This window comes from Harpia harpyja, chromosome 2 (assembly GCF_026419915.1).
Source record: "Harpia harpyja isolate bHarHar1 chromosome 2, bHarHar1 primary haplotype, whole genome shotgun sequence".
NCBI classification, from domain to species: Eukaryota; Metazoa; Chordata; class Aves; order Accipitriformes; family Accipitridae; genus Harpia; species Harpia harpyja.
This window is the reverse complement of record NC_068941.1, coordinates 30,971,550-30,992,641: the sequence shown is the minus strand read 5'-3', so window position 1 is coordinate 30,992,641 and position 21,092 is coordinate 30,971,550. Positions and strand designations below refer to the sequence as shown.

The 21,092-nt window shown below is 43.1% G+C and overlaps 1 protein-coding gene across 1 annotated transcript in view; it reads left to right on the top strand.

Annotated features, from left to right (window-relative positions):
- Positions 1-2,441: 2,441 nt before the first annotated feature.
- The window catches only part of MCUB (mitochondrial calcium uniporter dominant negative subunit beta), a 55,391-nt gene continuing 36,740 nt past the window's right edge, over positions 2,442-21,092 (top strand). The window contains exon 1 of the mRNA XM_052774669.1: positions 2,442-2,568. Coding sequence (XP_052630629.1) covers positions 2,458-2,568 — 111 coding nt within the window. The 5' untranslated portion in view covers positions 2,442-2,457. The remainder of the gene's footprint in view (positions 2,569-21,092) is intronic.

The following is a 21,092-nucleotide window of genomic DNA, read 5'->3' as shown; positions in this document are numbered from 1 at the left end:
TGAAGATAAGAACCCTGATGCTGTGCATGCATAAATCACTTTCCTTGAAGTGCCATTTCCTATGGGCAGAGCACATAGATACCACAAGGGAAGAGATTAATTTGCATCTCGCAGAAAAAGAAAGCTCATTCAAAGCTAGTTTCAAGTTAACATAATCTAACTCCTTGTTACCAACTACATTGTAAGCACAGGGGGGAGAAAATAGGCAAAAGTTTGGGAACTAGCAAGTCATCCTGAAAGCTGTCCCCCTTGAACAGCCTTGAGGTCCAGGCCTTGTTTTAATGGTTGCACTCAAGAAACTTTGCCATTCACTCCATTTTATAGCTATTTTAATGGTATTTGTGATGTTTCACAGGATTTTTTTTGTATTTACTGTATTCAGTGGGTATGAACAGATAAATAGAATGACAGTTTTGTGTAGACTTTTCTTTGCCAAGTGTTAATTATGTATGATGTTAGTTTACAAGTGAAGTATGTTATAGACGCATTTTGAGGTATGATTTGAAAAAAACTAACAGTGAACAGTGAGTACTTACAGTGGAAATTGTAAGACACAAAACATGTTGCGTAGCCAACAAAGCAGGAGTTGCCTCATGAGGCAATCAGAGAGGTGTGAAAGGTAAATGTAGAGTAGGTTTTGCAAAGAGTCAAAGTCATCTTTTTAAACTTGGCAGTGATGCAACACCCAACTAGGAAAATGTTTTCTTGTTTCTCCTGGCCTGTAGTTAAAAACATGAGTCTTGATTCCCAGGCCCCTGCAGAAGCTAACGTCCACAAGTTGCTGTAAGCGGCAGTGCTTCTTTGCTCTTTATTGACCCTTTAAAATAAAGTACAGAAAATAAGTGTAGCACTGAACGATGACCAAAACTTAAACGATCTCTTTTCTAGTCCTGACACTGATTTTTCCTCCCCAAAGAAGATCATTTTGATAAAACCATCACTATGTGGTAGGAGTATAAAAAAAAGCCAGTTATCATTACCTAGTTACTTCTGCTTGATGAAACCATAAATATTCCATCTTGAATTAATATACTTAACTCTTTAATCCTTTATTTCACCCTCAGCAACTTTGTGGATCTCAATATGATTTACTTAATAAGGTACATAAGTCCAGAAGTTAACTCTTACTTTGGCTAAAGGAAAATTACTCCAATAAAATTTGGGGAAATTTTTCCATGATAAATATTGATTGTGATTGTATCACAAGTTACTGCCTTTGGGAGTGACTGCCTGTTAACAGTGCAACTTCTTTTCTTCTGCTGTTCCCTGGGACCATGCTTGCTTTAATAGATTGCAGTGACCCTGAAATGGGAATTAATGGCTCTGTGGTCTTAGCTGCATAAGGCTTCTCTTCCAGAGCTCTGAAGAGGGACACTAGTGGGGTCTTACTTAGTCCCTAGAGCTATGAAGCGTGCAATCAGTTGTGGAGTTTTTCCATGACAGTGACACTTTCTCAGATCTGCAACAGCCCAGTTTCCAAGATACTTTTGTCATCATCAGGTAAAGTTGGTTTTGTTTTGTGCAGCATTGCTTTGGAGGCATGTCATAAAGAGCAGAGAAAGAAGAGGAACACAGCTCTTTCCTGTAATGTTTCCCTGATGTAATGCCACGGGTCTGATGCACTTCCGTGGTTTGTACCCAACGGGGAAACCTGTATTTGTGGGCATGGAGGTTCTGTGGCATAAGGTGCTATTGAACAAATGACTGACTAGAAAAGGCTAAAGCCTTGCTAATTGCTCCACTGCTATAAACAGAACTTTCTTGTAAAATAACGAACTCCAAGAGTGTTTTTCTTTTGTGCTTTGCTGTTCATTTCTGCGCTACCAGAATGTGTTTAATCCACTGAAACACGGGGGTAGCGATAGTCCTGCTCCTCAAAAAAGGCAATGCTCGGCTACAGAAAAGGCAGGCGTTCAGGTAAGACAGAAATTTAGGATTGCCTTAATCTCACTTATAAATACAGTTACTGAACTCCGTTTTCAACTGCAAGAGAAGAAAGATGCAGGAGAAGGGGGGACAGCACCTGTCTACAAAGGGCGGCGGGTTGCGGCCGGCTGGGCCAGGCCGAGGGCCCCGCGGAGCCGCCCCCTCGCCTCCCGCTCACCCTTGCTGCCGCGGTAGCGGCTCCCAGCCCGGCACCGAGCGGACGGGCCGGGGGCCGGGCGGACACCCGCGCATCCGCTGCCGCCTCCGGGGATCGCCCCGCCAAGCGGGACGGGGGGAGCTGCGCAGCCCAGCCCAGCCCCTCGGCGGCGGCTGGCGGGAAGGGGAAGAGGAAAAACACACAAAACCACGCCGGCCGCCGGAGGCGACGCCCTCCGCCTGGGCTCGCCCACGCGCGGCGTGGCAGCCAGCGCCGCCCGCCCCGAGCCGAGGGGCAGCGGAGAGCGCCCGGTCCCCGCCGGAGGAGGAGGAGGAGGAGGAGGAGGAGGAGGAGGAGGAGGGGGGTCCAGGACGATGCTGGCGGGGCTGGGGCGGGCCGTGCGGAGCCGCTGGCCGCCGGCTAAGCGGCAGCCCCCGGTGCTGCTGGGCGGCCGGGATGGCTGCCCGCCGCCCTCAGCGCCTCAGGTAAGACGGCGAGCGGCGCAGCGGGCGAGCTTTCACCGCGGGACGGCGTCGGGAAGAGTCGGAGCTCCCCGTCGCGGCTGCTGGCGCCTCGCCCGCCTCCCCCCCCCCCCCCCCCCCCCCCCCGCGGGCGGCGAGGCTCCCCGGCCGTCCCCGGGGCCGCCTTGAGGCGCGGCGCGGCTCGGCGCGGCGGCGGGGGCGCGGAGGGACGAAACTTGGGGGAAGTTCAGCAGCGGCGCGGCGTTACCCGGGCCGGGCCGGAGCCGGAGGGGCTGCGGGGATCCTCCGCGGGGCCGTCCCGCTGCTGCCTCGCTTCCCCGGCGCCCGGGGAGGGGGGAGGCTGCGGGACGAGCCCCAGGGGCGTCGCTGCCTGGCGAGAGGCGCGGGGCGGAGCCGCTGTAACGGCCGCGGGAGGCGGTTTGGGGACGGCCGTGAGGTACGGAGCAGCCGCCCGCCGGGCCGGGCCGGGCCTCGGGGGCCGGGGCCTCGCTGCCGGGGGCCTCCGTCCTCACAACTCGGCGAGTTGTCTCTCGGGCGTCGTGTCGCTTTTCCGACCCCGAGCTGGTTGGAGAGGAATAGGTGAATCACAGGCTGCGGTTGTAAAGTGCGAGAAATAAAATGGGAGTGCAAAAAAAAAAAAAAAAAAAAGTTTTCCTTACAGGCTGTCGTGGAACTGCCTTGTGCATACGATAATAATGAAGTCCATCTGCCTCTGAGCTTCTCTTGGCTTTAAGAAGTCTCAGAGGTCTTGCGAGTAGGAAGGATGAAGGGAAATACGAAGGCACAATGACTTTAAAAATAAAGATCTGCTGGGACGTAGGAAAGTGCGGTTATAGAGTCCTGAGTGACCGCCTGCTGGGAGGGGAGACAGTTTAATCCTTGATTATTGTTTTTAATAACAGACATGCTCTGTGGGCTTGCAAACATTGCTGGGATGAATCCCAACAAAGCCCCGTCCCTGCATCCGTGGCCCATCCATAGCAAGGAAGTGGCTGGGCGTGTGGTGGCATCCACAGAAGGAAGCCCAGGGCGCTCGTCCTGGAGCGGCTTCCACAACCGGACTCTCGAATCCTGCTGTGGCAGTTGGAGTTGGGGAGCTGTGCGGAACGAACTCTACTTTTTGCTAAGAGTTTTTGCACAAACTATTCAAAACCCCGTTTACAAATTCCATGGTATCAATTTGCCCCACCGCTGTTAATGTGAATGGCCCTTCTTTGCTTTGTCGTGCATGTATGTGAGGATATTTAAGAAGGGAATTTAAGATAAATGTTGACTTAGCCTCTTTAATCTTCTGAGGTTCAAACGCGGCGTGATAAAAACATCTTGCACCTCACTGAGAGCATTTATGCTGTGATTCAGCACACACTGATACTACATATTCAGTTTGTCACCTCTAACTTCTTCAGGGTACTGCTTTGCAGACAAGCTTCGTGCTTTTCTAAGGCTCTAAGATGAGACTGAAAGCTGATAAAGCTTCAGGAAGAGACACCGAAAAGTAGAGGAGGAGGAGGAAAAGCTCTTGCTTTATGGCAGCACTGCCAAGAAAGAGCAGAAAAATGGTCAGCCCTGTTACTTTGTGGGATGGAACATGACAGTGATGTGACTCAGGAGTTAAATTCTTGCACCGAATAGATTAGGGAGACGGATGTTGTAATGTTGAGTAAAATTCTAATTGGGAAAAATGCAAGATTTTGTTTATTTCTTAAGTGGAAAATTTTTGAATAAATTAATATAAAATGCTTTTTACATATGTAATCCATAGTTGTAGTTTTTCTACAGAGTTGCTAGCGTGGTAGATAATGAAGTGTGTTTACTGATTTCCCCCCTTCCTGCTTTCATCTTTGGGTACCTTTCAGGTTTTTTTACTATGTGTCTGCAGAACAGTTCAGGCAGTTAAAATATTTGTTCTCGTAAACATTAAATGAATGGCCTGTAGCTGTAATTTCAGCCTAGTGAAAATAAGAAATTTCCCAATTGTTATTGCAGTTGTTTAGCTCTTTAGATTTCGATGTAATGCAGAACTTCAGATTACGTACGTCTTGTCCAGTGCAAATGCTTTTGTGATTATTTGATTTTTTTTTTCACCAGTATTTTCTGGGGCTTTTTTTGGTTGGTGGTTTTTTTTTTCGTTATCATTGCTGTTGTGTGTTGCTAGGTCTGCTGCTTGCCATTGCTATTTGGGTGAACAAATATTTTGCCTCTAGCTCTGGAAGGAAAGGTTGGAGTGCTTGTGCAGGGCTGAGGAAAGCAGGGATCGGTCGCTTGTTGCCTTTGCGCTTGGTGTGGTCTGGTGCCATCGTAGGCCACATTCTGCAGTTTGTTCCGTACTGTGTTTGGTGGTGGGAATCAGTTTGCCCAAATACCTTTTGGGGCATTGACTGTAGGTTTCCATTTGTAAAGCTGGAGGTGATACTTCAGTGGCTGTGCAGGGTTGTAGTACGTGTACTTAGTCATCACACGCTGCGAGATGTTGAAGTATTACTGTGTTGATGGGCAGGTGTCTAAGTACACAGTGTATTTGTGTGCTGTACTGACTAATAAATACACTGCTCTGGGGACAAACGAACCATTATTGCAATGGCTAATTTGCTATAATTTTTCTGTAAAAGTAGGGATTGCTGTCCTGAAGAGCTGTATCCTTAATTGTTAGCTTCTTGGCTCCGCTTTTAGACAAAATCCACAACCCTTCTGATGGCTATGATTAGCTGCTTTGCCTTCAGAGCAATGCTTATACAAATTCCTCTTTATTTTGGAAAGTTGAGTTTTTTGTTATGTGTGGGTTTTTGTATTAATTTTTTTTTTAAGTGGCTAATGCTTAGGCAGACACTTAGTTTTTCAAACTAGGTGAAGCATGTTACATTGCGTTCTTTGGACGGGCTTTCTTATGACACATAATTTTGTTCCTGAAAGGGTGCAGTTCGTTTTGTTAGCGTCCCAGATTTGTAATGCTGCAGTTATTTTGCATGTGGTGAAACCTAAAGGTTGCCAGCTCTTTTGCTTCCTCTTCACTTGCACGTTTTAACTCCCGCCGCTCTTACTGAGAGAAACGCCCTGCTTGCACAGCTCTCTAGGAGGAAGAGCTCCCTTCACCATATCACAGTGGAGAACGGATGTGTTAATGCAGAATCAAAGCTTAAAATTGCTGGGTTTTTTTGTATATTCATAAACCTTCTAAGCCAGGAAACATGGAAGGGACTGGATTTAGGTTTGGTTGGTTTTTTTTTTTTTTTTTTTTTTTTTTTAAGATGATCATAGTTAGTTTCTCTGTAGTGCTGAATCCGACTGATCTAAAATTGTGTTGCTTTTTAAGGCCATTCGTGTATGTGAGATTCCCAGTTTAGTCCATACTATGGAGATCTGTACCAGCATGCCTACATCACTTGGGATGGGTGGCTACTGTGGAAAATGAAGCCTGGGTTACGCAGTTTCTCTTAGCTTAAAACCAAGTTTCTTTGCAGTTTTGCAGCCCTGTCCTGCTTTGAACAAGTATGAGTGAGGGAACTAAAATGGGAAAACTTTAATTTTTTCAAAATGTGAGTTTAACATCATTAATTCAGAATGCATTCCATTTTTGTGTGCAAAGTTCTCTTAAAATTGTGCCTTTGGAATACATTGGCGAGGGGAAAGATTGTGTGTAAGCTGACAAGATCAAATTGCAAAGGCTTCTGTGAAAAACATTATGGATTTGTTTTCTTCCTCGATTCTATCGCATATGCTTGTTGCTGAGGGGAATTTTCTTCTTAGTTGCAAATTGCAGCCAGTACGAGAGTCATTGGTTTTGTTTATCTGCAGAAAGCAGAGTAGAGAGGGTTATTTTGGGGTTTTTTTGTCAGTTCCCAGTGTCATCCATATCTGTCAAAAATGTTTCTTTTCATGCTTTCAGCTGATAAGTTGTTGACTACCCTGTTCTTCAGACTGGCGTGAGCTTTTTTCCTGTCCTTCCTGTTAGTTTTTATAATTATTCTTCTTACTCCCAAATGACCATAATGCTCCCACAATTATACCTATCCAGTTTGTCCTTATAGTCTTACAAGCAAGGATCTAAACATGTCCCAATAGCCACAGAATAATTTGGAAATGTGTTTTTTTCATTTGGGCTTTTTGTTTTGCCCCTTTTTCTTTTGCACATGCTCTGCTGTAGGGATTTCTAAGATAGTCTGTCAAAGCAGGAACCCCAGAACATCCCATGCAGCTACAGAGAAGTAAATTATCATTGCATGTCTTGTGCAGCTGAATATTTCCCATAAATGTGGTTTAAGCCCCTGGTTTGTATTTTTAGCCTGTTCAGGTCCTTTGGAAATTGAGGTCTAATTGGAGCCAAGATCTGGGAGTAATTTGTGGCTGCTGGGCCTGTTTTCCCCCATCTTTCCTTCCCATTGAAAGCCTTGCACAACAAAAGTTAGCTTGTTGATCCAAGTCTTGTTTTCTAAACAGAAACCTTATGCTTATATTGGCGTATGTCAACAGAAACATGCAACCCACTAAACTGTTTATGGAAGTACTGTTCACTCTTACAAATACTAATTTATAAATGCCTTAAAAAAGCCATTTAGAAGATCTCCGGCGCTTGCTGTAGGAAATATGCTTGTCTCAGCAAGTTTGTTTATTTGCCTTTGATACTGCATCTATGCCAGAATAACAGAATGGCATTGGGAATGGCTGCTAGCCATTTGCTGTAGTCTCTTCTCATCTGGCAGCTGGGAGATGGCTACGTTTTCTCTGATAAATACACTTGTAGGGAGAGATGTGATATATAGCACAGACATTCATCATCCTTTGTACTTCTACACATACTCTCATATACCGCTCTTCTGCGTCTTCTCTCTCAGGTACAGATGCTGTAGTAACTCAGCGGGTTGTGAGATTTTATTGTATGTGCAGGTATAATTACCTGCAACACACTTATTTCCTTAGAGGTTTAGGAAATTTCTAATCACCAGCCTCACTCAGTGTTTGAAACTGACATCAACAGTGCAACTTGCCAAAATTGTCAGTGTTTTTTTCCAACAGGGCAGATGACATGAAAGCAGCAAATTGGAATGTGTAGATCAAATCAGCTCTCCTTGCACAGAATATTAGCATGCTTTTTTGCCTACTCTGAGTAAGTGTTAGTAGATGCATGTGTCTTTGGTGTTGTGTGAATACAGCAATTTCTAAGAAAGGAAATGAAAACTAGCTCCTGCAAGGCTGGAAAAAGAGTGCAGCCGTGCTCTTCAGGATCACAGGCTTCAAGAAGTTAGAGCTTTTGTGTGCTAAGTAGAGGCTGTGTGGTACTGCAGAAAATGTAAAGAAACCCTAAAACTGAAATGCTGGTCTAACATTACTATCTATAGCAGAATCTCTTTTTAGCAAACTTCCCAAAGAGCTTTCTCGTATGTGATTATAGGAGTAATAGGCTCCCAAAGGTTGGGAAGTACATTACTCCAAATATATGCAACAGGCTTATCATAAAGGCAAATAAAAATTTACATAACTTCCTGTTGATAATCGTAGCAACATTATTTATTTATTATATATATTTTTTTAATTTAGAATGGGGATAGGAATACCACGAAGTGATACCTGTATTGGGTGCCTTCATGGTTAATAAAGCAGACGACACAAAATGATGCTGTGATTTCATTTGAAGTGGATGCCGTGGTCATACAAACAGTGCTATAAGTGTGAGTCATTTTTTTGTTGTTGTTGCTCATGAGATGAAGAACATCTAAGTCTGGCACTGTTCCTTCGAGCACTCTGGGTAGGGCCTTTACTCTCAGTTTTCGTGTACCTGTAAAAAGACTAATACTAAACCTCTAGAGGATGCCTGAGAAAATTGCTTTGCAAGTATCTTAGGTGATCTGAAGGTTTACCACAAAGCACTGAAGTGCTGAGTATTTAATGCGGTTTACAAACCTAGTGCATGTTTTAATATGTGTCTCTTCTGATGTTGGTTTTTTTCTTTTTACATTTTTGTGTTTTAAAATAATGTTTTAAAGCTTATAGGGCAAAAATGTAGATCCTATTCTAGAGCTTATTATATCTTAATGTCTGAAGGGGTGGGAGAAAAAGGAAAGGGAAATACAGGTTTTATTTGTTTGTTTGTTTGTGTTTTGTTTTTTGTTTTCTTGTGGTGAGGACTTCACCTTCTGAAGTCCCTCTTACACAGTAAGTTTTTTGGCATCAGAGAGGAAGCAAACAGTACACCTGTTCTTAACATCTAGTTAAACATTAAAATCTTGATTTCCCCCCTTCCCCTTGAGGGGGAATGAGCTGAAGGAAAATGAATGGAATGGCTGGGCTTGAGCTAGGCTTGCTTTCTCTAGGATCATGTTCACCCTGACGGCATACTTGCAAGTCAGCAGCAAAGGTGAATTTCTGATTGGGTTGCTTATTGGCGGAGGGGTTCCTACAGCCAGGTGAGAAGGCAGTAAGCTGTTCTGAGCCCGGGGGTGTTTCACAATCACTTCTGGGCCTTGTTATGATATGATGTTAATTAAGTATCTGTTAAGGGCATGTAACACCAGCTCTTGCTCTGGGTTGTCTTGTCTTTTTTGCTCTTTCCCAGAAAGATGAAAGGGAGAGACAGGTTCTTTGTGTTGCTGCCTTGTCCTCTGTTTTGCTGTCAGGATATTGAGTAATAACTTGGTGATTAGGTTTGCGTGGGGGAAGAGGTGTCTTTTTATAAGGTCACTTCTGCCACTCTTATGACTGCTTGCTGTGTCGTTTCTGGTATCCCAAGCTAATCTGAGGAGCTTGATGAACAATTAAATTAAGCTATTTGTTCTGTGAACTTGCATAGGGAGGCAAGGAGGAGGACAGTTTTCAGGCCTGCAAGTTATTTGCTGTGACTTTTCCCATCCTCAGCTGACTCATGAGTCCTGGATCATCTTGAAATTGCATCCAGTGTAGGTATTCTTACATGCTGTCCCCAATATACTTCGTGTTTGCCAGGCAGGCTGCTCTTTAATTCCTGCGATATGTGGAGGGTGTCTCAGTCTATAAAAGTACTGCTGTACACCCATTTGTAACTGATGCAGCGTATGAGGAATCTGTGGTGTGATCGTGGTGAGGATAGATGGCTTACGGGGAATGCTTGACCCAAAGTCCGTGATCCCCAAGTGCTGGGAAAGTACGGATCTAGACTCTGAAGGTCAGGTTCATCACTAGTAAAATAAATCCCTCATGTTAGAATGACTCTATTTACTGTAACACAATAGCTGAAGAAGGGAATAGAAGTTAAAAATGAACATTGTTTGGCTGCCTGCCTACTAAAGATGGTAACTTTTGTAGTCCATACACTAATTCTCCTTCATCCAAGGGGGTCTGGCCGGGCTAAGTGGCCTACTATGTGCAGAACTGTCAGGTGTCAGCAATGGATAAACAAATAGCTTTGTGCTTCTGTGATGACGACTGGCAAGCACAACCTCCCCTTACTGGTGAGGAAACATTCAGTGCTCCCTCAGACTGAAATGGAAAAAAGATGATTACTGTAAAAATGGGAAATTTATACCTTTTAAAGGCTGCATTTATCACGATGAGCACAGGCAGTGCATCTTCAAAAGGACAGAAAAATTGAGTACATTATACACAGGCAAGATGTAATTTACTTTTTTTTTTTACTTCAGAAACAATTTTGAAGCAATTATCTTCACATTTACTGTCTGGTCATTTTAGATCAAAATTACTTCAGTCCTCACATTCTAGTCAGATGCAAAGAAATAAATTGTATTCTTTTAAGAAATGTTTTGTTTATCTGCAAAGTAGGCAGCGATTTCATCTTCCCGGTATCTCCCCATTGGTACTTAAAAATATAGTAGGAGACCACAAAGTTGATTTAGAGATCACAAAAGCATCTTTAGATGTCTTGTATGTTTGCCAGCGTGGAGGAAAAATTACATTGCTCTTCTTCCTGGCAACTCAATATATTGTAGGGACATCACTTTGGTCAGAGTGCCATGATGGGGAAAAGATGAGTGCTCTCTATGTACAGAGCAGTCGCCTGTTTTACCTGAAGCGCTTATACCATACTGTTCACAGAACAAGGCTCCTACGGTTTTGTTTGAGGTTTCTTTTTTCTAGGGCATGACCTGACCTTCTCTGTACCTTCTCATGCAAACTATTCGGTATTTATATTCCGTACTTGCTTTTTGAACCAGCCTCTCTGTGCCTGTGACAGCACACCCGTGAACACATTCCATCGTGCTATCTGTGGAAGAAAGACTCTTTACAAGACATATCCCTCACCTTTATGTGTTTGTTATAAGTAGAAGTATAAAGGTGCCAGGCCCCTGAGCCGCGGCAGCATCTACACTCCCAGGGACCTCTGTGGCCCCAGCTGCTCCTCATCCGGCCCCTCTAGGCTGGAGTCCCTCACGTGAGACGCGGTCACGACAGGGTTCCTGATCCAAGGAGCAAACCTAGCACAAATGCGGGTTTGCAGCTGGGGTGCCTCTGAGGGTTGCAGTGAGGGGAGCGGAGGGAGGGTTGGTGTGGCGGCGGGCAAATCGCCAGGCTGAGCTAGGTAGAGGCTGGGTGCTGAAGCGATGATCAGCCGGCAGTGGGGCAGAGATTTCAGCTAGCCAGGGGTATGGGGTTGAATAAGTGTGTTGGCATATAATCAAGCTTTAAGTTAACTGCAAGAAATTAAGATGGTTTAAACTGTCTAAAAGCGTTTGAGAAGATGGCAAACCCACTGCATAACCACAAAGTAGTTCAGCTTCCTTTTCTGCAGGTACTGTCTCTGCCTTGCCCTTTACAAGGAAAGAAGCTGAAAGAAGTGTTTGCAGACAATAACGTGAAAACAATTACAAAAATATAAGCCCAGTGGAAGAAATACACCTGTAATAAAATAAATACTATGTGAGAAGTTGAAGTTAATGGTCTTGCTGTCCTGAATGCTATACCCAAGGCTAGCAATTCTGAATCATCTGAGTGTTGGAAGTCAAGGATCTTGATCAGGGGCTCAGGTAAATACTTGATGTTGTTAACGTAGATAAAATAGTTGAAACTTAAAGGCAGTCATCTTTCACAACTATATCATAAGAGCTGTGTATCTGATTTGTACATCTTAGGTGTTTTAGGTAGAACGGATAGCTTTGAAATGGCAAGGTTAGGAGTTTATGTTAGCTTCTCAGTGGATCAGCTTCAATTTACCGGCCCTTTCCCTGCCCTCTCCCTGCAGCTTTTCAGAATTTTAAAATTCCAGATAAAACTACCAGGAAGTTGTTAACAACTCACCAGCTTTTTAAAAGACAGCAACAGTTTTTAAAGTTTACACTGAGCTCATGAATTGACAGAACCGAGGGAGATGGAATTCCCCAGCTTTGTAAATAATACTGCTTTTTCAGAGCACTACTCATGCTAATATTTTTAACTAAAGGCAGGAAGTCTCTTAAATTTGGGGAGGGAGGGAATTGGAGACACAGCAATCAGTGATCTTGAGCAATCTGTTTTCTTCTGCTGCCAGAGGCCAGAGGGTGAGGGTGTCTCTTCTGCTTTCCTCTGTTTTGATTTGACTGCTGGAGGGCCCGAACTATGTTTAAACAGGAAAACTGAATCGAGTCATTGGAGCTCTTTTGTGAGGGGCTTTTGTGCTTAGTATCTAAATGCCATGATTCAACCCTACCCTGTATTTGTGTTAGCTGGGACTTTGGTTTTAGTTTACACGTTCCCTTTTAATCTTACATGCTGCTAGTGCCTTCCCAAAGGCTGCTTTTAAATGAGTCCTGATTATTCAGGCATCATGTTACTTGTGTTTGTGGCACACCTTTTGGCACTTTGCTTGTTGGTTTGGAAAAGTTTTTGAAGCCATAATGTGTTCCCTGTAATATCCCAAAGCGTAAGCCTTGCTAAAGGTGCAACACAAGGATACTGTGAAGGTTCAGAATGGAGAGGTTCCAGGGGTTTTGCCCTCGGTTGACTTGGGAGATGACCTGCTGCAGGATGAGTTGCAATTCACTTAAACCAAGAAAAGTCTAATAAAAATCTTGAGACAAGATTCCTGCCAGAATGTATTCCCAGACATTGGCACCACAGCAGTATCTTTTATCTTGCAGTCAATTCTGACTGGTACAGTTTCTCAGCTAGCTGCAATGGCTTTCAGTCAAAAGCAGTTTCTTGTAAGGCAGGTAACACTATTTTTTGCAGAGCTGGAGCTAGTCCCAATTTAATGTGCAGGCACTGAAATTTCTGCACTGAGTTTTCTACCACATTTTTCTCATTTTAATCTGTTGGTTGTGAGAGCATTCTCTAGTATTCTTTATTGTAGTAATTTTAAATAGCATTATTTATCTGAAACCATAAAGTTTGACATTCTATAGGATATGAAACTATAGGTCATATTTAGGTCTGTGTGCTTTAGTCAGAAGCCAAAGTTGTGTACTCAGTGTTTGTAGCCTTTCTGATGTAATAAAATCAGGCATGCTTAGAAGATTGCAGTTTGAAGGTTGAAGTTTCAGGCTTGGTCTTGCAGTGCCCTGTGACTGTAAGCACACCGGAAATGTGACTGAGCTGGAGTAATTTAAAGAGACGTCAAATAGCCCAGGCCCTAAGACTGAATTATAGCTGTTAAACCATGCGTGCTCCTTGGAGTACCGACCCCAAGCTGTTCTTCATAGCAGTGGAAGTGTAACGTGAGTATATTTTGCTATAGATCAGACCCTGACACAACTTCACTCTGCACAAACCATCATACTGGTGCCATTCTTCAGCATTTCATAATGCTGCACATACTGTAGCTTGCTTCCTTATGAGTTGGTTACCTTTCCTTCTGCAATGGCCATGTTGCTTTTCTTGTGAACAGGGATGTAACTGTCTTTGGGGATTCCCCTGAGCCAGCAGATGAAAGCCGTAATCTCCCTGACATTCGGATATAAATACAGTTTTGGCTTGTTGGGAGGTAAGATCTTATAACTGTGCGGTCTACTGCTAACAGCTGTAGCACATCTTGTCTTACTTGGCATTAACTATCAGTAGTTAATAGTTTTCCTGACGTGTTACAAAAGCTTTTGTGCAAGTTATGAGTATTCATAACTAACGCAAGAAGTAACTGCATAAAGTAACATAATAAGGTAGATGCTATCAGAAGTTATTAACAGGCTTAAACAAAAATGCTGATGTTGATTATTCATATGCTGCTAAAAATTTTGAATATCGTGTAACATTTAGAATTCAAACCCTTAGATACTGCTGTTGGCCTTTGTGGTGTTCCTTATAGTTTCTAGATTTGGAAGAGGTTCTGCAATGGTGGGTCAGCCTGTTCTGTAATCCCATGACTCAAGGACTTGAGCTTTCAGAAAAATACACGGCACCTCATGGCTGCAGTCAGACCAGCAAGATCTTGTAGAAGAAGCTAGCAGCAGTGTGTGCTGGTTCACAGGTCAGCGCATGCTCCTATGGCACAGGCTAATCTTATCTGCAAGCATGCAAGAGAAAAATAATGTACTTCTGTGACACAGATTTGAAATACTCCATATGCACAAGCAATACAAAGTTCTGGGAGTCACCATCATAAAAAATAGTCAACCAGCAGCTATTCCTAGGCCTGGAGCTGACTGGGGAACCATCTTCTCTGCTGTTCTTTTTATTTTATTTGTAGCCAAAGTCAAAACTGGGATGGCAGGTCACACATGATATTTAAATCAGGTGGTGGCTGGTGTCGGAGGGGCTCCCTTGCTGCTGTTAGGAATTCACTAGTGTGTGTCATTTAAAATGAAAAACCCCCAGTTTATCTCTGGTGGCGTTGCTGACACCACACAGAGCCCAGCCCGATGCAGTTGGCCCTCAGTCTGTCTCTAGCTCCCATTCCAGGCGCCTCACTGCTCTGTCAGTCGGGAGCTCGCCGCACGGTGCAGCCCGAAGCCCTGCAGAGCGGCGAGGGTCGCGCTGCTGCAGTGCTGCTTTCTCAGCCAGCGTTGGGTCCTGGTGTGGTTTTCAGTATTCTCGGGGGATCCACTTCAGGGGGAAGCTGCAGGCGGAGGAACTTGTTCTGTTTTGTTCCTTCCTTTCATCCTCTGTCCCTGTCCCCCCCATTGATGAAAGCAGAAAAATCTGATGTCTGAGTTCAGGAAAATACGGTTGAACCCCAACAGCACATATTCAGAGGGAGGGAAATGTTGAACAACAACATTTACTTAAAGGCAATGGTGAAAGCTCAGCATTGGACTCTTGCGTTTAGCCCAAACTATCAATACTTAGTGGGCAGTTTGTCTGCGTTGTTACTGGTTTGCTGTAGCCTGCTCTGTCTGGTGTAACATGCACTCTGGGGTATTTATATCCCCTCATCGGTGCAGAACTATTCAGGCTATCCCATTTTGTTTAATAGTATTAATTAATGCCTCTGGTTAAATTTGAGTAGTTTGCATGTTGCTTCAGAGGCTTCAGCTGCAACAGGTAAATATGGCAGATGGTAGGTTTTTAACTGAACTTCAATCATCTTATTCTGAGAGTGAAAGAAAATGAAGATATGGGGGAAACAGCCTACAGAGACTGATCAGTCTCTTTATACTCTCTGTAGCCACAAAACAAGCGAGGAAAGAGGTTTTTCAGTATGTTTATTAATCCATATCAAATCCTTGCTCTTGCAGCTGGCACACTGAAAAAGCATATTGTGGCAAAACATGGTGGCGTCAAAGAGATTGTGACTGTATTTTCTTCTGTACTTTCTTCCAGGATGACACATTGCAAACATGATTATGAGTCTCTATTGCTCATTTGTTGTTGATTGGGTATTTTTTCTAATTTACTAGACTTTTAACAAGCCATCGCTGAAAAAATTCAGACACTATTTTGCACTCCAGGGAAACTCTTGTTGTGTCCTAAAGGTTTTTGTTACAAGCTACTGCAGCTCTTCCAAACTGCAGTTTTCTCAAGAAGGTGCAAGTTTTATAATGTGAGAAAGATTCACAAGAATCCTTTCATTGTGTATTTGCGGGGAGCTCAGCTCAACTCCCACTGTCTTTCTTCCTGACAACAAAGCAACAGACAGTTTGAGAGCGTGGCTGATCCCATTTTCTCCATTTCGGTAAGGAGGATGGTGAGTTGAGAGTCCTGGGTATCTGCATTTCATATTGCAGATGGTCTTGGATGCAGATTGGGCTCTGTGGGCATGATTATTCTTTTTACTGCAGCTCTTTCTGAGTGGGCTGCTATATCCAGCAAACACTGTCCACATGGAGAGACTAGCTGGGATCCTGGAAGCAGCGTGTAGCTGCTCAGTGTGTTGGTGTACCTGGACCAGAAAGCCCTTCTGTATTGTGCGGTGTGCATCTAGCGTGCACCTTCTCATTGGGTCGGGAAGAGAGTACTGGTGCCAGAGCTTGTTTCAGGCTCTTGCCTCAGGATGCAGCTTTTTGTCTTGAGTGTCAAATTCACAAGGCAACACAAAACAAAAAAATCCCTTAACCAAAGTAAGTTATAGGGTACAAAGACTTTTTCCCTCTGTATTTCTAGCAATAAATGTCCTCTGTGTCCACTTCAGTCACTAGACAGCAAGCAGTCCTTGAATATTTTGTGTGTGTGTGTATTTTTTTTGATGTCAAAACTTCTCGGAAACATTAGGCACTTATTTTCTAAACAAAATACTAGGGTTCTGTGTATTTGCCTTGCATTGGGATTTGAGCCTTTGAGATGGATTTGAATAGTGGTTTTTTCCCAAGCTCTTTCATAGTCAAGAGGATAATACATTCTTTCATAAAAACTGAGATCCTTATCCTGTAGACAAGCAATTATAGAAGATCTGAAAAAAAAATAGCACAAGGATTTGGAGCGTGTGCATGTCTGAGTAGCTGATGGATATGTTTTGCTGTGTGGGTTTGGACTTTTTTAATTTGGTTTTTTTTTTAACTTCATCAGCAATATTGACCTAAGTTAAAGATTGACTTGACTGAATGTGAAGGGTGTTGTTTCAGAAGGGAATGGGTTTCAGCATCAAATTGAGTTTTCCAAACAAAGGAAGTCTGATTATTGCCTTGATAATGTTTCAGGTATTTTATGTCAAAAGTATTTTTTGGTCTCATTCAAAAACTAAAAATACTTTCAATTTTAGTGCTCAGCCTCTCCTACATAATGAAGGAGTCAGTTAAACTGTACTAGCATGGTTTAACATAAAGTAGCTTGAGCAGGCATTGTTTTGCTAGTAGAATTTACAAACTCTGCTTGAATTAAGAAAGATGTACCAGCCAAAGCACTACTTTTGCTGGTATAGCTCCATCTGCAGTAGGAATTCTGCCTTTTGAAACTTGTGACGAACAGGGATTTTTCCAGCCAGAGTCCTAAAGTTGGTGAAAGCCAAGGAACTGGAGTTAATCCTAGTTCAAGATCTTTGAAGGCAAAAGAATCCGTGTAATTATTTACCTGTTTTCCATATATGAGATGTTTCTATACTGAGAGGCTTTGTTGGTATAACTATACTATAAATCTTTTTTGTGGACACTTTGACAAAACAGCAGATGTAATATTTATAACCACAGGTTTTGAATTTAACTTACAGCAGTTACTAATCTGCTGTTTTCTGTTTACTTTGAAAGTTCTAAGCTTAAAATACTTAGAATAGCATGCTATCATAATATTAATATACTTACATATTTAATTTAGGGTAGGGTATTTAAAATAATAAGTATGAAAGAATATGAGGAATGATGCTCTGATAAACATACAGGGAAGTCTCAATCTGTAGCTGTGTAATTGCCACTAGATTTTGCTGTTGATTGATCATTTTCTAAATTGTGGCTGATAGCTTTGATAATTAATGAGGAAGAATAGTTGAGGGGTTTTTTATTAGACACTTCAGAGCAGTAGTAGTAGCTAAAGGACTTCCATAGATATATATCCCATGTCTTTGTCAAGATGTTTCCTGATGATAGCTGTATCAGTAAGCTCCTTCTAATGTTGACAATGCCTTAGCAGAGCTAATGTGAAAACATTTAAAAAATATGTAACTCCATCTTAAAGATCTTGATTATAGTGAGGCAAGAGTTAAATCCAGTGTTGAGCCAGCTGGACACTAACCACATCTATCCAGTGACACCGTGAATCAAGGTGAGCAGCTTGTCAAGAACATGTCAAATTGTCTTTTTCTTTGCTAAAGCACAGGTTAAGCATGCTGATAGGAAGCGAGATGCTGCCAGCCGGTTAATTGGTGATACCTTGCCTCTAAGTGAGGCAGCAACTCTCAGTTTCTGTTCAGTGTAGAGCTCTGTGGGAGTCAGGAGCTGGGAGCTGATGACTCTCAACACACTGGGACGCCAGCCCTGTGCCAGCCTGCCAGCATGGTCGTCAGCATTAGACATAGCACATCTTTTTGCACCAGCACCATGGGATGCTGATCCCTCCTTTGTAGAAAGGACAGAGGCCAAACTGGAAGCTGTTTTTTCTCACTTACTGCCAAATGCAACATAATCATCTGTTTTGTTGCTACTAATGCTGAAGTAAATTTAACTCATGCTAATAAAATGCCTGCCAAGTGAGTCCTGTGTTCTTAGTGGAATACGGAAGTAAAACAGCTGGTGTAATAAAGAGATCTGTGGCTTGCTATGGATCTGAAGGTATATTTGGGAGCACAGTCCTGGCATTACTCTTCTAATGGTGCTGGTGACAGTTGAGCTGGAGTTACAGAAATAAGTGATGTTCTAAATTCTCATTAAAAAACATTTCTTCTGCTGAAAATGGTCTAACTAGGGGGTTTTGCTGCAAATCAGAGATATGAATGAAAGCTGCTTTGTCCTATCTTTGCAATGGCATCTAAAAGACATAAAAAGAAATTGCAACGTTGCTTAGACCCACAGATGAGTCCAGAACTGCACTTCACATTAGCCCTTTGGATTTGATGCCTTTGTAGCGTTTTAATCAATATGAATATACTTGATATTCTTAGTAAATAGATTTACAGATTGGGACCCTGTAACTCCACCTCTTGGGATTTTTAAGTAGTGCCTGTTCTTTTCTGCAAGCTGCTCCAGTGATCCCCATTCAGTTTTGAATGCTGACAGGAGGAGCAGAGCTTTAGAGGATTCGGTTGACTGTTTTTGCTAGGGAGATCCAAACCAGCCAGATACTGTAAGTATAATTTTAACAAGTTTAGGACATAAGGAAAGAGGAGAAGAAGAGGAAGAAGTGATAGTTGTAACTGCAGCCACTCCCTCCTTCAAACTCCCCAGGGAAGGAGGTGCTTAGGTGCTGTAGTCCTTGCTGTGTGGAGGTCTGGGTGCTCACTCTCTGTCTGGAACAGACAGTGGCCAGGACTCGTATCCTCAGAAGGGTGCAATAAATTTGGGCTGCTCTACACTTGCTGCTGACCTTTCCCTGTAGCTGCTGGGGCCTGGAATTGGCTGATGACTTTTTCCATGTCTGTCCTTCCCCACCCTGGTCTATACCCAGCTGGAGAACAGTTGATCCATAGCTGTGAAATACCACCCCTCTGTCTCCTCCAAATAATTTTAGAGACTAAGAATCATTGTCCCCCTCTGCTAATAGTTGAGAAAAGAGCAAGTTTTTCTAATCTGTGAAGCTGAAGCTCATAAAGCAACAAGTGTAGTACAAACATTCAGATAATTCCTTATCTGAACAGGTAAGAGGAGTGACTGAAGTTCATCTCAGATTAAATGCTGTTGTAATCTGTTAGTAGGATCCATTCACATCCCAGGGGAGGAGTACACTTACGTTGCTAAATATGATACGCTATCAGCTTCAGGCCATAGGGGAAGTTGAAAGCGTGATGCTGAAGTAAAATTAAGGAGAATCAAGCTGAGAAGTTTGTTGGCATGATTCTAGTGGTTAAATATTTACCAGGAGCAGACTGCTCTTAGAGTCTCATTTCTCTTCAACCATCAGTATAATAAGGTAATAAACCATGCGTAGATCATAGTTCTCTGGGGAAATGGCTGCAAAGGGTCCTGCTTCTTGAGCAAGGACAATTAATATCCGGTTCCTTTAAAAAAAAGAAACTAGAATATACTGAGTATTTGTTGAGAGTCCCTGGAAAATAGTTTCAGCTTGAGCTGTAGAGTTGGTGTAGCACAGTGTAAGGGAGTATTCTGCCTCCGAGTTCACTTCTGCGAGTATTGGGATGGATGCTGGCTGTGAAAGGGTGGCCGTTAAAGTGGACATGAATTTAGTGGTTTGATGGGGTCAGGTTTTGCTGTTTATCAGCTGCAAGTTCAGTAGCCAATCTTACCTCTCTTTAGCCTGCTGTTTGTAAAGGAAGGAGTTTTCAAGCCTGCAGTCCCCATGGTAAATTGTGTTTTTATGCTGTATCAGTGGGTGCAGTGATTATGCAAGGCCTCTCTCCTTATCATAAATCACTTTTGCAGGCACGGTCATGAGTTGTCCTCCTTCAAAGCCCCCTTCATGCTCACCCTGGTTTCTCCCTCGCGACTGAAATACTTGATGTTCCTGCAGAGGCCCAGAGTCTCTGTTACATGGAAGGGGAAGAGCAGCAGCAGTACGGCAATACCTGCTGTGTCTTAACACTGCTGCTAACATCACCCTGCAGCTGCTGCTACTGAATAGAGAGACCATGCTTACGTGTACCTTATGTTTTGCACATGCAGAATACAAGAGGAAGTTCTACTGGCCAGTGTATTTTTTTTTCCAGATCTTGCTGTCTCCCTGGTGCTCAAAACATAGAGCCATTTGATAAAAAGACATGAATAACTATAAATTCCTCCTGTGTCCCAGTGAAAGCCAACGGCATAGATGTCAAAAGAGAATCTGAAAGGCTTCTGAAGAGCAATGTAAAACTGACAGGCTTTAGGGGGTTTGACATAGTACTTATTTTGTATTTTTTTTTGTAATAAAGTAAGCTTGAAGTTGCTTGATATTCCATTTTACTAGGCACTATCTCAGTGCTAGACAATAAATTGCTAGACAAAAGGAAAAGAGCAGATGTAATACCTTTGTCATGCTCCTCCCTGTCTCCCTTGGGGGAAACCCACTGAATTTTGGCACTCCTGAAAGAAGGTATTAATGATGAGGAAACCATGTGGATATGGTAGGGTGGTAGGAAAGACCAGTGTAATTTTGTGTTGCATGTGTGGGAGGAATTGTTTCAGGGGACAAGAGAATAAGAGTGCTGGTATGACAGTACCTGAAATATTATATTAGACTTCAGTGTTCCTATTACCGTAAAGATATTGATCATTGAAGGGAACTCAAAAGCAGTGTAAATGGGTGGAAGCTGTAGAGATTAATTTATGAGGAAAAATTTAAGAATTAAATATGTATAACTTGCCTAAGCAGTGACTACAGGGGTTCATAAATCTAGCAAGCATGAGAGGTGCAAGCACAGAAAAAAGAAAAGAACTGTGTGTATAGTTGGGGATAAGGCTGCGATGGAAACTTTGAGTATCCTGTGCGTGACTTCCTGAGAGTGAAATGGTCTGAGCTATTAAATACCCTCCTGTGGGAGAGGACAGGGATTCATTACCTGACATACACAGAGCTATGCTAGACAGAAATCTTATAAATATGTAGTAAGAAAAATCCTGTCCTTTCAGGGGTTTAGATGTACGTATTGAGTCTGGCTTCATTCTGTGACATTAGTCACGTTA